This window comes from Tamandua tetradactyla, chromosome 1 (genome assembly GCF_023851605.1).
Source record: "Tamandua tetradactyla isolate mTamTet1 chromosome 1, mTamTet1.pri, whole genome shotgun sequence".
NCBI classification, from domain to species: Eukaryota; Metazoa; Chordata; class Mammalia; order Pilosa; family Myrmecophagidae; genus Tamandua; species Tamandua tetradactyla.
Genome location: NC_135327.1, coordinates 205,848,286 through 205,866,116, shown reverse-complemented (window position 1 = coordinate 205,866,116; position 17,831 = coordinate 205,848,286). Strand labels below are relative to the sequence as shown.

The following is a 17,831-nucleotide window of genomic DNA, read 5'->3' as shown; positions in this document are numbered from 1 at the left end:
AGACCTAAAGGACTGTGGGGTAGTAGGGATGGGGATGGGAGGATATAAAAAGGTTGAGGCATTTAGGCAGAAGAAACAGGTTCTGAGACCGGGAAGAGCATAACATATTCAAGGAACTACCAAGACCTTGTTATTCTCTTGTTCTTGTAAGATAACCCATTTCTTCCAAAAGCTTAATGTTCAAAATTTCTGGTTAATCTGATGTTTTTATTTGTATTTGGACTTATCAAAAATGGTATTGTGGGGCGGGCCACCATGGCTCAGCAGGCAGAGTTCTTGCCGTGCCGGAGACCTGGGTTTGATTCCTGGTGCCTGCAAAACACACACACACAAAATGGTATTGTGAAAATACGTAGAACACCATATCCGCTCAGGGTCTCAATAGGATCCTAATGGCACATGCAAAGGATAAAACCAAAAATTATTTAATGCAGGGAATCTTTGCAGAGGTTTGGGCAGAATTAAGAGAACCAGTAGGAAATGGGAAACCACCACCATCCAGCAGCTGCTTCTAGTTGGCTAGAAGCAGGAAGGGTAGGGACCCCTGATACTGGAGCCAGCAAGAGCTGCAGCTGTGGCTGAGAAACCACCACCAGCAGAGAGAGGCAGCCACTGCCAGACCCAGGAGGGACGCAGAGGGAAGAAACACCCTGCTGTCTCTTTCCTCCTCATCTCTGGCTGGAGCCTCTTATTGGCCTGAAAACACCTACAGTTAGAGGGCAAGGGAGCCTTGATGTGCAGTCACAGCTGGGCCAAGATAGATGCAGAATGGATGGGGGGCAAGGAGCAGGGTAAGAAAGAACAGCCAGCATGAACACCTGTTCTGTATTTTTTAAATATCTAGTGATGGAAGCTCTAAGACAAGTTGAAGTGAATAGAATTCTCTCCCTGTGCTCAAATCTTTCCCTTGTTGGAAATTAGGTATTTAGGACAACAGAGAAACATCTCCAGTTTGGGAATTTCCCACATCCCCAATGTGCAATTTTCTGAGTTTTCCTGGCTTATCTTCCACAGTAAAGCAGTCATGAAATGAATGCCACAGGTCAGAAATTATTCTGAGGCCGACAAATGGTTTCCACTGCCACCACTGCTTTCTCTGAGGTCAGCCAGATTCTTGGCACAAATGGTGATAACAGGGTCTGTGTTGTTTAAAATCATCAGGTCCTCACATCGGGATGTCAGGTCAGATCTATAGAGTTATGAGAAAAAGAGAACAGGTTTTTGTTTTTTTGTTTTTTTTGTTTTTTTAAATAAAATAAAAAGCCCTTCCTGCCATCCAGAGTTCACCACTCAAATCATCCGCTCCAGTGCCCCGACCTCCAGGCAGGGAAGGGAAGCCCCAACGAGAAAGCGCGGGCTCCAGGATGTAGAGTGGCAGTGGCCTGTCAGTGGTTCTCAGAGCTGGGGTGCACCCGTGAGCCAGAAGATGCTTCAGGACTTGTTTTGACCACCAGACTCAGATCCTCATGGTCAGGCTTGGGCTGCACTGACAGCTCATAGAGGACTGGGGAGAAAACAGTCTTACCCAGGCATTTGTGCCAATACGTACATCTCAGAGATGACCTGAGGACACTGCAGGACGGGCAAGTTCCTCATCCTGCTGCTAATTCACTTAAGGCCTGGCTCCTGCCCCCAAGTCATTCATTGTCCAGGCTTTCCAGCTTGAATGTACACATTTTGCTGCCTCTGCAAGATACTCTCATCCTTTTAGCATTCATTCCATTCATGCCAAAATCCCTACTAATGAGGAATCTAAATTGTGCTCATGCAGGTGTCACTTGTTTTCCATTCATTTTTCTTTTGTTTTTCCTCCTGTTCCTTCATTCATTCATTAGCCTTCATCCCTATCCTGAAAGCATCTACACAATACTGGTGAGAGATGTAGATGTCAAGAAATGGAATAAAGTATTCTAGGATAGAGTCACTGTTCAAGGGCAGAGGGAACAGAAGGGTGAAGAAGGGTTAGTTCAGCCAGGGGACCAAAGTAATAGTCTTCATGTTTTATTCTGATTGTAAAGCTAATGCATACGCCCTACAAAATATGGAAACTCAGAGCGGTATAAAAAATGAAAACCACTATAATCCCAACACACGGGGACAAACCCTAGTAGCAGTCTTATGCATTTCCTTTCTGTCCTCTTTCCATGCTTATTTGTTAATTTGTGTATCTGTTACTTATATTTGATATTTCACTGATTGTTATTTGGTATGCTGTTTTTCCATTCTAACATCACATTAGAAACGTTTTTCTCCATCATTAAATTTCTTGGTAAATACTCAGTCTCATGGCTTTAAATACCATCTGTTTGTTGATAATCCCTCTATAAAAACCTCTGGTCCAGACTTTTCTTCAGAACTCCAATTTCATATGGGCTACTGAAATTCAGTATTCTCCAGGCTCCCCAAACTTCATATGCTCCAAAGTGAACTGTTAATCTTCCCCCCAGATCCTCTTCCTCTCGCAGCTTTTCCTCTAGCAGTAGATGATGACTGCATCTTCCAGATGCTCAAACCAGAACCTTTGGAGTTGTGCTTGGCTCCATTTTCTCTCTCTCATCCTAAAGCCTATCTGTCAGGAAATCCTGTTGGCCCTACGTTCAAATTACAGTCCATTAGGATCCGACCACTTCTCATCACCTTGATTCACTCCAACCATGAGGTCTCCCTAGGCACCTGAAAACTTCTCATGTTTCCACCCTTTCCCTCATACATCATTCTCCACCCGGTAGCCAAAGACACCATCAGATCACATAATTTTCCGCTCAAACCTCTTAAGTGGCTCCTTCTCACACTGAGTAAAGGCAGTGGTTCTTAAAATAGCCTACACAGCCCTGCATGGACTGTTTCTCCTCCCGCACCAGTCTTTCTCTGCCTTGCTTACTCTATTCTAGCTACATTGGTCTCTGGCTATTTCTCAAATACTGTAGGAACACTCCTGCCTCAGGGCCTTTGCACAACTGTTCTTTCTGCCTAGAACACACTCTCACTGCATATCTGCATGGCTACTTCCCTCACCTCCTTCGGTGTGAGAGACCTACCCTGACCATACTTTTTAAAATTATAACTCATCTTTTGCCAACCACCCAGCCAAAGTCCTGACCACCTTTAACCTGTTCTACTTTTTGCTTTCCCCATAGAACCTTTTAATATGCTATAAGGTTTATATAATTATTATGTATATTATTTATTTTAAGTTTTCCCCTGCTAAAATTTAAGACTCACCAAGGCAGGGATTTTTGTTTGGTTTACTGATGGATTCTAGATATAATAAGCACACAATAAATGTGTTGAATGAAAGAAAGAATGGGTTTTAGTGGCTGCAGATTTACACTCTAATTAATTAATAGTCTCTCTTTTGCCAAGACATTTTAGATCATTTCCATTTTCATATAATAAATAGCATGTCCTTTTACAAAAATCTTTGTCCAAATTTGATATTATTTCCTTAGGTTAGGGTTCATCTTCTTCTGGACATTTGATATAGGCCAAATCAGATCAAGGTTTCTTTTGTTTCCCCATATGTCCCCATGTTTCTTTGTGGAGATCCCAGTTTTCCTTACTGTGAGACCTCTCCCAGTCTCCACCCCATCCTTAACTAAGGATCTCTGGCTGTGTAACTTGGTGTAAGCACACACACATGACACCCAATCTTTTTTTGCTTCCTTTTATAGCAGGGCCATTGTCATTTTTTGTTGTGCATGAAATCTGTGTTCCCACATCAACCTTGGGCCAGATTGATTATAAATTTCCACAGCTTTAGCTTCCTTTTGCAGGCTCCTCACTGCTACTTTCATTGGCTCCCTTACTACTACAAAGACAGCCCTGGGAGCTCAGGTTGTTCCTTTGGGCCCTAAAGCTGCCTGTGCATCAGGATTGCCCAGAGGGCCTTGAGAAATACACCCTGGGCCCCATTCCAGACCCCCTGTGTCAGAGTCTCTGGGAGTGGGGAACCACCTCTTAACAAGTTCTCTCAGGAGGCCTGACACAGCTCATCTTCTAACCCCTCACCCCCCACTTCCTTGCATAAACAGGCCCCTGAATTTAGAAAGGTTAGATGATCTTCCCAAGAGGCTAAGAACTTTTAGCATTTGCTAAGGGAGAATAAGCTCTCCTCATAAGCAACCTGTGTGTGAAATGAAGTAAGATTAAGTCAGGTAAGAACACGTCTGTGCTAACCCGTGCGTAGAGCCCCACCAGGTGCTATGGCCTAAGGCGAAATTCAAAAACAAGATTATACCTGCATTTTATAGGCAGGTGGTCTGGAAGGGAAAATGGAGCGGTCACTCCTGCAACCACATGCAGTGAGCGCCAGCTGTGTGCCAAGTGCTACACCTCCTAATAAATGTTCAATAAATGTTCCTTGATTAATCAGTTAATTAACAAAGTATAAATATGATATAATAACAACTGAATACAGATGTGGTAATTGACGTAATTGAGAATGAATGAGTAAAATTGGTTTGGATTCATCCATAGAAGGTGCCTTAGAGCAGTGACCCCTGAATTCCATTCTGGAGGGAGGAGGCTCATGTATTCCTGAAAAAAGGGAGTCACACATCCCACCTGGGTGGCAGGGTGTGTGGCATGGAGGCAGGAACTAGCAGGCTCTTTTGCATGTATACCACATGCAAGGGCCCAGTGAGGAGGAAGATGGATAAAGGAGTAAAGAAAAGGTGGTAGTGGGGACATCTGTGAGGCTGATTTAAAAATAGAGAGCAGAAGGGTGAATGACTGCTGGGTGAAATCCTTCAGAGCCCAGCCATGGTTTTAAGCAGACCATGTCACGAGGTAAAGTCAAGAAGCACCTATTAAGTACCCATAATATGCCAAAGACCATGCTGTGGGCAATAGGGATATAAAAGTAGACAAAGATGGTAAGATCCTGGCCCCTGCCAGGGGTGAACTTGTGATCTAGTTAGAAAGATAAAAGTTGCATGCATAAAAACTTAGTGAATTAAGGTCAAGTATAATCAAGGGTAGATTTATGATGTACATGAGCAGTGAAAAGATTCAGAGAAGGGGAAGGTGTTTGCGGGCTCGGGAATCCAGATAAACTTGCTGAGCAGCTGGGTGCGGTCACAGGCCTGATGAGGCCAAAGAGAATGGGGGTGTTTGTTGTTCAGCTTGGGAAGGAAGGAGGAAGGTCTTGTGACTTATTAAAGGAGGGGACAGACAATCCTCAGAGCACAGATGAAGAGCTCAATTCAGTAACTCTTTAATCTCTTTCATTAGTGGAATCTGTGTTCTCTCGTTAATTAAAAATCCTGAACACATGGCAGTACAGGTTCCATGTCAGCACACCTGTTCTCCATGGAGGCTCAGCAAAATTGGCCCCTCAGCCAACTGAATGGTAACCTTGTCCTAAAAGAATCCTACCTGCAGTTTAATATCTGGCACGTCCCTGCCGCCTCTTCTGGGGCTGCCTCTCCCGCCCCATACTTTTTGATGAGGTGTTTTGTGCAGTCACTCTTCCCTCCTGGGTTTGTGGGCCTCCGGCCACTGGGTGTTACAGTCAGGCACTAGCTCTGGCAGCTCATGATTTAAGACGCACAAGCCCCTCCTCATCAGAGACAGGGGTTTGGATTAACCGGGCTGTGAACATCTAGGACACAGGAATAGTCATGAAAATCTTATTTGTATCCCCCCACTTCTCTTCAGTGCCCAGTGCAATGATGAAAACCCAGTTAAACTCAGTGTATATCTTGCAAAATGAATAAATTCCTATGTTTCTAGGGGATTCTTATGGGAAGTGCCTCTTCTGAGCTCTCTCGGATTTTCAACGTAAGCTCAGACAGAGAAATTGGGACGCCAGGTCCCTCCCTTCTCTCCCTGCTCCACTATACCTGGAACAGGACCAGAATTGAAGGCAATGTGGGGATAAAGGGTCACATTCCTCTTGTCCCACTGTCACGCAGTCTCATCAGGAAGAGGAGAAGAAGGAAGCGAAGAGCTGGACGGAGGGAGCCTGGCAGGACTCCCCATCTCTGCTCTTTTGTGAACTGTCCTAACTGAGCAGTCCCCAGCAGTCCCCAGGAGCCCGCTGGGCGAGTTCATTACAATTCAAATGTAAATTTAGCAATATTGTCCAAATAATGACGAAACCATAAAGTTATCATTAAAACCCAAACTAATAAATGTAAGCATAGCTTGCATTTGTCCATCGGGTTCAGTACTATTTATACAGATATTTTTAGGACTCTTTTGCAAAAATAAAATGCATTGTGTAAGAGCACGTGGATTATTTTTCTCGTTACTCTACTTTTTAGAAATAAGTTTCATCAAGAAAAATCCAAACTAGGAAATCACCTCTAGGACTCTAGGAATCATGAATAATTATTCCATTGTACGTAGTGGTAGTTTTATCTTGATCAACAGTGGTATTATTTCTAAAGAGCCTGGTTTGTTTTCTGTAGGATTTCATATTAGAATAACACTCTCAGTGCTTCTGTAACAATGATTATCACTAATCCCCTTCTGTTCCTGATGATAATTTCATGGGGATTGAAAGTGGCAAGCCATGAAGCCTGCTAAGCCAAGAAATGTTAAGAAAATAAAATGTATAATATATCGCAGTTCAGCTACTGGTTCTGTATTTATCTAAGTATTCAACCATGGGCCTGTAAAATAATGTGGTTTTATTTTAAAATAGTAAACTTGTGCATTCAGATGAGTGTTGACCTGCAAATATGTCCCCTTAGAAGGTTAAACTCACTCGGTCGGTCACACTGTTGCTGACCACAATTTCTGAACTCTCCTTTTGAAATTTATTTCAGCTCTTTCTGCCTTTCTTTGACTTTCCTTGATGGTGACAAATTATATTCTTTCCAGGATATTTGCTTTAGGAAAAACATCCAATGCCATTTGTAACCAATTATGTGAAAAAAGGTGGATGTATAAAGTGGCTAATATAATTGGGGGGGGGTTCAAAAAAGGTGGGATTATAAAATAATATTGACTGTCTCGTGCAATTCCAGGCAGTCTCAAAGTGGAGATTCCTCTATAGAGGGAAAAGCACAGTCAGATCTGGGAAATCGATCCTATTATTTGATGCTGATCACCAATAACTTACAAATCCATTTTTCTTTTCTTTTTTTTTGTAGATCACGTTTTATATTCTGGTGAAGGCCATTTACACCCTGGGGTACAGTGTCTCTCTGATTTCACTTACAACCGGAAGTATAATTCTTTGCCTCTTCAGGTAAGGAGGGGAAATGAGCAAGTCTGTAAAGAGAATGAGATGTGTAGACTTTCAGTTTAAGTCATCTGGGCATTTCAGAGGAAAGCAGGAAATCACTGCTTCCAAGCTTACTTCCCAGCCACCTCCCTGGTGAGAGCATTGCCTATGTACTTAGACCGATAAACTCCCTTGGAGAATGCTAGTGTGAAATATGATTTTATTTAAATACTGTGCATGTCTTATATAAAGAGATAATATTGATCTTAGATAAGAATTCACTTCGGCTTTTACATTAAATACTTAGCCATTATGCAAATGCTTTAAAGAAGCAACAGGATATATTGTTCTTTGCCATTAAGAAGCACCTACGTTTTAACAATCTGTGTTCTATCGAGAGGCACTATAATGTGGTTAAAAACCATGAAGGCTGGAGTCAGGCTGTTTGGGTTCACAATCCTGGATCAGTCTCATAGTAGCTGAGTGATCTTTGGCAAATTACTTCACCTCTTTTGTGCATGTGTAAAATAGGAATTCTAAAAGAACCCACTACAAATGGTTATTGTGAGGATTCAATGTTAGTAGATGTAAAATGCTTAGAATATATGGTGCATGCATGCAGTAAGCACTTTTTAAATGCTACCTTTTTTTTCTCTGATGGTAGGGTTAGATTTTTCCCCTGCCCCACTTGAATCTCAGTAGATCTTCTTGGAAGCTATTTTACATGTCGTTGATCAGGGTCAGAGGGCAGAGGCTTTAGTGTCAGAACAGAAGTTTCTCTCTAGGGGAAGCCAACAAGTAATTAGGATTAAATCCATGTCATTTGCATCATGAGCACAATATCAAATGGATAATTTCCAGAATATGTTAGCAGTGTTTCGATCGCCATATATTTTATTTCTCCTGCTAAATATCCTTCAAATGCTCGTTAGGTTGTCAAATAAAATAAATAATATAACAAATGGAATACTTTTAGAACCTAATAAACCACCCATTAGGAGACGCCTACTTGGAAATAAAATAAATGAGAAAGGACCATTGAAGAATATAGCTCAGAAATCCCAGCAAATGTAATTATCATATATTTCACCTTTCAGGCATCTCAATTTTATCAGGTGGTTGGTAATTCTCAGAAAGAATTTCTAAGTCAGTGCCTTTAATCCAGAACTTTATTTTGGAAAATGTGGCGAAAAGCTATCGTATCCTAGTTCCTATATAAAAAATCTAGTTCAGTATTAACATCTGTTCTTTTAGCCCCTGTATTTTACTATATATATTTTAATGTTCATATTGTTGATAAAAAAGGAAAGAAAATTTAGGTACATAAGTTGGTACTGGACAATTTAAACTAGCAAAATGTCAGCTTATTTTTAAAGAACATGTATACTGAATAAGCCATATTCTTGATATACATTAATTTCATTCTGTCAATTAGCCAACCTAATAACATTTTGGAACTATTTTTCATAGAAACATTCAATCCTCCAAGAAACTCTAAAATGGTTTTGTAAGGATCAAACACAATCTTCTTTATTTGGATATCATTAATCACTTGTCTGTGACATTTTTTAGTTAAAAAACAGTACATCTCTGTATTGAAAGTCATTCTGCTGCTGGTTAAATATGTAATGATGGCTAGAAAAAGTACCCAAAGCCAGCATAAAGTTCTAAGCACTGCCTTTCACTTCAAACCATAGAACCTGTCTTCTCTTTTCCTTCTCCACCTGTCAAAAAAGTTATCTAATGCCACTTCCCTGGAGTGATGTGAGAGTGACTCAATCCCAAAAACCCATATTGTAACGATAACATGCTTCATTCTCCTGGTAATTATATCCAGGATATATAGAATTTCCTCCCTTTGCAGTCATTGAATATTTACTCTCCATGATAGCTCTATTAGCTAAGAAAGCATTCCGTAAGAAGGTTATTTTTTTTACACTTGGAGAAAATGGACTGCCTTACCCCTTCCCCCAAATTCCAAAGTGCAGTGCAGACTCCTAAAACAAATATACTAACTACCTAGTTATATAATAGTCACAGTAGTAATAATAAAAGCTGTCATTCTTGAGCACCTCCTTTGTCCTGGGGCTTGACAAGATGATGACACAATCCAACAGCAACAATAATTGCTAATATATATGGTGCCAAGCATTCTGCAGGCATTTAGTGTAATCCTGACACAATCTTCAACCAGTAGATAGTATTTCTCTTCCAGTATTACAATTAGAAAATTGAGGCCAAGAGAGGTTGTAAATTCTCCAAGGTTATTGATCTCCTGAGTGCAGAGCCATATTACAAATCTAAGTTTTTAATTATTAGAGCTTCATACCTCCCCTTCACCATCCAAAGTTAGCAAGTTCTCCATTTTCAGACATCATTAGTGAATGGAGTGCAGCTTTGTTTATCTAGAAGCCACATGGCCACCTATGTCTGTCACACCATTAGCAGATCCATACTTGGAAGTAAAAAGACATGAGCCATGAGTGATGACGAATATGAATAAGAAACCCAGCAGATATGGTTTGATTGGATGGTTCACTAACTGGAATGATCTCTGAGACATGGCTATATATCCCAAACACCACCCAGTGGGAGGTCATAGGATGAAAGAGAGAGGAAAGGACGGAAAAGAAAATAAGAGAGAAAAGAAAAAGTAATTTGGAGAGATGAATGCAGCCAGCTCAAGCAAGAGTGGGGAAAAAAGGCAGCATTCTAAAAGAAGTGAGTATAAAGGAGCTACCCAGATAGGTAGGGAAAGCAGCCACTTACACTTTAGCCATGTCAAAAGTTTTACACTACGGTGTGGTATAGTCATGCAGCTTTAAAATTGTTCCTAGACACCAAGAAAAGTGTATATTAAACTTAATAATCTTCATTAACTAAGGTTCTACAGTAGAGTTAAAGACAGTAAAATAAACTTCTAATAATGAGGTATGTATTCAGTAAAATGGATAGGTCTTAAATGGTCAGCTTGATGAATATTTGCAAGATGAGCACCATACCCCTAACAAAATATAGGGTAATATTAGCATAAGAAGCCCTTCTCATGACAACTGAGTCAATAACACTCCCTCCCCTCCATAAAAAGGTAATCATTATTCAGATTTCCATCACCATAGATTGCTTTTGCCTCTTTTTTGAAAGTTCTATCCTAGAATCATACAAAAGGGATTCCTCTATCTCGGGGTTCTTTCATTTAACATTCTGCAATAGGGTTCATCCATATTGTTGCAAGTAGTTTTCATGGTCCCTTTCAGTGTTGTATAGTATTCCATTCAATGAATGTAATGCAATTTATTTATCCATTCAACTATTTGTGGACTTGTGGGTGACATTGGGGCTATTACAAATAATGCTGCCTTGAATATTTATATCTGTTGCACAGATATATATATTCCTTTTGGAATATATAAATACACACTAATATATAATATATTTGTGTATATATATACATTTATATTTAGTTTTTATTTATATTTGTTGATCATAGGCTTTACATATGTTTAGCCTTTCTAGGTATTGCCAAATAATTTTTCAAAGAATTGTGCCAATTACATACCCCCAGAGATGTGGGAGATTTATATTTGCTCCATATCTTTGCTACCCTCTTGTATTGTCATTTAGTCCTGGCAGATGGATTGTGTTTTAATTTGTATTTGCCTGGTGGCTAATGAGAGCATATGTTTAGAAATCTTTTTTGATGTGCTAATTCACATGTTTTATCCATTTTTCTATTTGGCTGTCTTTTCTCTCTCTTTTATTTTTTAATTTGTAGGAGCCATGTGGTAGAGGCTTTTAGTAGATATGGGTATTGCATATTCTGTCTCCAAACTGTAGTTTGACTTTAGACTCCTTAATGAGTCTTTTGACCAGCAAAAGTTCTTAGTTTTAATGACGTTCAATTTATCATTTGTCTAGTTTAGCCAGCACTTCTCGAGTCCTAGGAAATATTTTCCAAATTCTTCTTTTTCTAGAAATTTTATTTTAATTTTTCATGTCAAGTTTTATGATCCATCTGTCATTTATTTTTGTATGTGATATAAGGTAAGTTTGTTTTTCAAAATGTGTATCCAATTTATCCTTGACTATTTATTGAAAAGACCATGCTTTTCCACTGTCAGTGGTATCCTTGTCATAAATCTGGTGATTATTTATGTGTGGGACTATTTCTAAATTCTGTGTTCTGTTCCATTTGCCTCTGTCTTTCACTAGTTGCCATTTTTTTTTTACTTTGATGTAATTTTAGTAGTTTTATAAGTCTTGATTTCCAGGAGTGTACGTCCTTCAACTGTTTTTTCATTAAGAGCTTGGCCATTTGCATTTACAGATGACTTTTAAATCAGCTTGTCATTTTCCATTAAAAAGTTCTGCTGGTTTTGACTCCCTTGACTCTATAAAGGAGCTTGTATAGAATGGGCATCTTTGCAACAGTGAAATACCCATCCTTCCATTTGTTTAGGTTGTCTTTAATTTCTCAGTAATGGTCTCTAGTTTTCTGAGTAGAGATCTTGCACATCTTTTGATTGTCATTCCTAGGTATGTATTTATGCTATTTTTTCTGAAATTCTATTTTTAATTGTTTATAGAAAAAGAATTGATATCTATATATTAATCTTATTTCATTAACCTTGCTGAATTAATTTATAAATTCTATAATCTGTACATTTATTTGGATTCTGCTATGTGCAACTCATGTTATTTGTGAGATACAGTGTCTAATATCAGTGGTAATAGCAGGCAACTTTTCCTTATTTTTGAACTCAGGGTTAAAGCTTTTGATATTTCACTAACAGTGTGGTGTTTGCTGTAGATATTTTGAAAATACCCTTTATCAAATTAGAAAGATTTTTTCAATATCCAGATTTCTGAAAGTTTTTATGTTGCAAATAGATATTGAATTTTATCAACTGATTTTTTTGCATATATTGAGATGAGCAAATGGTTTTTATATTAATTCATTTAATGTACTAAGTTACATGGATAAATTTTCTACTATTAAATCTAAATTTCATTCCTGAAATTAATACTACTTGACTATAATATGTTACAATTTAATGTATAGCTGGAATCCATTCGCTCATATTTGTTGAAGCATTTATTTTTTTGCATTTTTGTGAGGATTTTTGCATCTAAGTCTTGAAATTTTTTTACCTATAATTTTCCCTTCTTGTAAATTCTGCTTTCATTTTGATGTGACAGTTATGCTGGCCATAAATTGAATAGGAAAGTATTCCCACGTTTCTATTTTGGGGAATAATATGGATTACATAAGGTGTCTTATCTTCCTTAAATTTTAGAAAGGCTCCTCCAATGAAACCATCCATACAAAGGGTTTTTGTTGTGGAATGGTTCTTAATTATGGGTTCAAGTTTTTTAAAACAAGTTTATGACTTTTCAGACTCTCTGTTTCTTCTCATGTCAGTTACGGCAACATGCTTTTCAAGGACTTTTTCCATTTTATTTATATTGTTCAATATTTTCTTATCATTTTAATGTGTGTAGGAGCTATACTGATATCCCCTGCTTCATTCCTGATATTGGCAATTTGTGTTTTCTCTCTTTTTATCTTAATGAGTCTTCCTGAAGAAAGCTTTTGAAATTTTACTAGCATTTTCCTGGAACCAACTTTTAGCTTTGTTAATTTTATTTTTTGTAGTTTTGTTTATTAATTTACCTATTTCTCCTCTTTCCTTTATTATGTCTTTCCTTTTGCTTTCTCTGGTTTTAATTTGGATTTCTTTTTTATAGCTTCTGAAAGTAGATGCCTCAAACATTTATTTTTTGCCTTTTCTTTTAAAAAATGTATTATTTATATCTACAGATTCTCTCTCAACACTGCTTTGGCTCGTTCAAGTTTTAAGATGTATGTGTTTCTATTATCATTTAGTTCAAATTTTTGTAAACTGTCTTAAGAACCCATCTTGACATGGACTATGTAAGTCTACAACTTAATATCCATAATTATTAATTTTCTATTCAGCTTTTTGCTAATAATTTCTAGTTTAATTCCGTAGTGGTCAGATAGCATACTACATGATTTCAATCCTCTGAAATTTGTTGAGATTTGACCCAGCATATGTATTTCGGTAAAAGTTTCGTTTTCACTTGAAGACAATGTTAATTCTGTAGTTTCTGTTTATATGCTACATGTCGTTTACATCAAGTTTTTCAATTATGTTATTGAAATATCCAAAACCCTTAATTATTGTTTTAACTCTGTCAGTTACTAAGAGATGCACATTAAAATCTACAACAATAATTTTGGACTTGTCTACTTGTCCTTTTATTTTTTCATTGTTTGCTTTATATATTCATAGGTTGTTATTAGCAGCATAGCACTTCAGTATTTTATCTTCCTGTTAAACTGACCATGTTTAATGATGCCTGTATTAGTTAGGGTTCTCTAGAGAAACAGAATCAACAGGGAACACTTGCAAAAATATAAAATTTATAAAAGTGTCTCACGTGACCGCAGGAACACAGAGTCCAAAATCCACAGGGCAGGCTGTGAAGCCGATGACTCCGATGGATGGTCTGGATGAACTCCACAGGAGAGGCTCACCAGCCGAAGCAGGAATGGGACCTGTCTCCTCTGAATCCTCCTTAAAAGGCTTCCCGTGATTGGATTTAGCATCACTAATTGTAGAAGACACTCCCCTTTGGTTGATTACAAATGGAATCAGCTGTGGATGCAGCTCATGTGCTCATGACCTAATCCTATGAAATGTCCTCGTTGGAATAGATAGGCCAGCACTTGCCCAATTAGATAAACAGGTACCACAACTTGGCCAAGTTGACACATGTCCCTAACCATGACAATGCCTCTTGCTTTAAAAATCTATTTTTTATCTATTAGTATAATTCTATTTATAGTTATATTCACTTCCATACATTTGGAGTTGGCATGGTTTTCTAGTTTGCTAGCTGCCAGAATGCAATATACCAGAAACAGAATGGCTTTTTAAAAGGGGAATTTAATAAGTTGCTAGTTTCCAGTTCTAAGGCCAAGAAAATGTCCTAATTTAAACAAGTCTATAGAAATGTCCAATCAAAGGCATCCAGGGAAAGATACCTTGGTTCAAGAAGGCCGATGAAGTTCAGGGTTTCTCTCTCATTTGGAAAGGCACATGGTGAACACGGTCAGGGTTTCTCTCTAGGCTGGAAGGGCACATGGCAAATATGGCATCATCTGCTAGTTTTCTCTCCTGGCTTCTGGTTTCATGAAGCTCCCCGGGAGGCGTTTTCCTTCTTCATCTCCAAAGGTCGCTGGCTGGTGGACTCTCTGCTTCGTGGTGCGGCAGCATTCTCTGCTCTCTCTGAATCTCTCTTTCTCCAAAATATTTCCTCTTTTATAGGACTCCAATAAACCAATCAAGACCCACCCAAATGGGTGGAGACATGTCGTCCCTTAATCCAGTTTAACAACCACTCTTGACTAAATCACATTAACCAGGAAGATGATCTCATTACAGTTTCAAATATACAGTATTGAATAGGGATTATTCTACCTTTATGAAATGGGATTTTTATTAAAACATGGCTTTTCTTAGGGAGCATACTTCCTTTCAAACCATCACACATGGTATATTGTTTTCTGTGCTTTTCCTTTTAACCTCCCTATGTTTAATATTTAATTGAGGTGTCTTATAAGCTGCACTTAATAGATATTTACTTATTTTATTTCCAGCTTGACAATCTTTATTTTTAAAATGCAGCATTTTTATACTCATTCACGGCAACTTTGAATTTTTATTTACTTTCCATTTCTTTATTTTCTGTTATTTGCCTTATCTGTTCATTGTTCCTTTGTTCCTTTTGTTCTCATGTCTTTGTTCTTTAAATAATCAAGTTCATTATATTATTATAATTTTCCCCTTTATTAGCTTATTAGTTTTAAATTCTATTGTTTTCTAGTTGTCAACTTAATTTACAACATGCCTCTTGTTCTTATAGGAGTTTACCTCCAATTACTATTTTTAAACCACTTTCCCGTCAAAGGCTTTACAACATTTCAACTCCATTTACCCCCTCATGCCTTTTGTGTCATTGTTAATTCAATATATACTTTAAATCCTACCACATATCATCATCATTATTGTTTTAAACAATCAGGATTTATTTAAACTAATTCACATATTTATCTTCTCTGGTGTTCTTCTTTCCTTTCTGTACTTTCATACTTCCATCAGGGATAATTCTCCTTTTCCCCGAAGATTCCCTTTACTATTTCTTTTAATGCAGGCCTACTGGCAAGGAATTCTCATGATATCCGATTGTCTGAAGCCATTTTAATTTTGTCTTTATTTTTGAGGGATATTTTTGTGAGTATCGAATTCTTTGTTGGCAGTTACATTCTTTCTTCACTTTAAAGATGTATGTGTATGCTCTGTTTTTTTTGAAAAGTTAGCTGCCAGTCTTACAGTTGTTCTTTTGAAGGAACGTATCTTTTTTTTTACCTCTAGCTGCTTTGAACATTTTTTTCTTTGTCTCTCAGCAGTTATACTATCATGTGGTTTCATGAGGTTTTCCTTGTCTTTATCTTTCAAGAGGTTATGGAGTTTCTTTAATCTGTTACTGCCTTTCATCAGTTTCAAAAAATTTATGGCTAGTATCTCTTCAAATATTGTTTCTTCCTACCTCCTTCTTTCTGCTCTTTCTGAAACTCTCCTTTTCCTTATGTTTAGTGTTTTTACCATTTCCCCCATATTTCTCACTGTTCTATATTTTTATGACTATGCTTCTCTGTACTTTAATCTAGATATATTCTACTTATTTGTTTTCCAGTGCATAAGACTATTTTGCTTTGCTCATCTGAGTTAAACACATCTATTTCTTAAGTTTTAAATTTTCCATTTAATCCTTTAATCAATTTCTGTTCTCTGATTACATTCTCCATCACTTTATCTGCTTTCTTAAATATACTAATCAAGATAATTTTGCTGCCCATGTCTAATAATGCCAATATATGGATCTCTCACTATTGTCTTTTTTTTTAAATATATCTTGGCTTTTGATCATTTTGTCCTATGTTTGGTATGCCTAACACTTTTTTATTGATCACCAGACATGGTGGACAAATAAATAAATAACATTTTGGATAATGTTACCTTACTACAGAGAGGATTCAATTTTCCCCTAGCAAGCAGATACCAGATGGGCAGATTCCTTGAGCCAATCAGGGATTGCATTAATTTGAGGCTGTATTTCAGGCTTTGTGAAAGCTGGTATATTTCTGATTTACTATTTGAACCTAGGTCATCATTTTTCAGGGGTCTCAAATGAAAGCTTGGGAGCCCCTCTACTTTGGCAGGCCCTAAATTCCTATTTTTAACACCCTGATACCATGAGGTGGCTAAAAGTTTCTGCCTAGCATATTTTACCTTCTTAGCCACTGCTCTTTGCTTCATTTCTCAGTCCCTCACCCAGCACATGTACACCTTAGGGATCAAAATGTCGCAGAAGGTAATTGCCTGCTGAATTTTGGACTCCCTTGTCTGTGTTCTTTTCTCCAAAATTGTTGCTCTTCACATCTGTTATCTTGAAAGTCCTTAGCTCTCATTTTTACTCTCTCAGCCTTTTGCAAGTCTTTTAAGCTCTAGGCTTCTGCTTTCTAAACAGCCTCTAAACCCTGAGACATGGATTAGCAAATACTCTGAGAAGACAAAAGAGGGTAGGGGGTGAATATAAAGCTCATCTAAGTGTATTTCCTTTCCTCCAGGATCTTGTCCCATGAAGTTCTAGTTATTTTGGCTGCTCTCCAAAGCCTTTTATAAATCATGTTTGACCCCTTAGAGAGAACTAAATGGCTAAGCTCTCCATCGCTACAAGTGGAAAACCTCTAGTATATATGTTTTTAATATTCTTCAAAATTTTTAACTTCATTTCACCTTAAAGGGTTAATGTGTCATGATCTTAGCAGTGCATTTGTGTGGCACAGGTCCTTTTCTAATGACTCCAAACAAATAAAGTTATTATATTTAGGCATGTTGGGATTATAGCTATCAGAGCAGTTCACATCAAGACATTTATGGAATACTTATTATGTGCAAGTATTAACTCTAAGATATAAAAAGCATGTGAAAATCACCAAAACCTTTTTTATTCCTGAGAAGAATTTCAGCAAATTTGTATAATAAGCATCTACTCTGTTTAGGTCACTGAAAAAGGCATGGAGGAGTGGGTAAAAGGAATACAAACATAAATTAGGCGCAGTCTCTGTCCTCGAAGTTAAATTAAATATCCAATAAAGTATTCTCCAAAGCAGAATTTAAGGGTGATAAGAAAGATTTAAACAAAACGTTCTGAGCAGTTCTTAGAGAAGCAAGATATCACATAAAGTTAAGTTCAAAGACAGGTTCATAGTGACATTTAACATGGATCTTTCAGGAGGATAGAGTTCCAAGAGATAGAGTTTTACTGGGAGAGCATCCTTGGCAAAAACCAGTAAAGCAAAGGAAAAAAAAATCCCCTGCAATAGAAGGAGAAGTTCTTTCTCCTGGCCTAAAAGGAAGGTCCCCAGCCCTCAGACAGAATTTCTCAGGAGGTGGATCACAGCAGACTTGGTGTAAGTTTCTCCTGTGTGATTCAAGAATCAGGGCATTGTTTAGTGGATGACTGGAGAAAATCAATTTATGAAAGTTAACTTTTTCCCACCTAA

At 37.8% G+C, this 17,831-nt stretch overlaps 1 protein-coding gene across 2 annotated transcripts in view; it reads left to right on the top strand.

Annotated features, from left to right (window-relative positions):
* VIPR2 (vasoactive intestinal peptide receptor 2) overlaps positions 1-17,831 on the top strand; it is a 134,645-nt gene that overhangs the window by 93,719 nt on the left and 23,095 nt on the right. For both annotated transcript variants that reach the window (XM_077151665.1, XM_077151664.1), the window contains one exon: positions 7,101-7,198. In XM_077151665.1, coding sequence (XP_077007780.1) covers positions 7,101-7,198 — 98 coding nt within the window. The remainder of the gene's footprint in view (positions 1-7,100; positions 7,199-17,831) is intronic.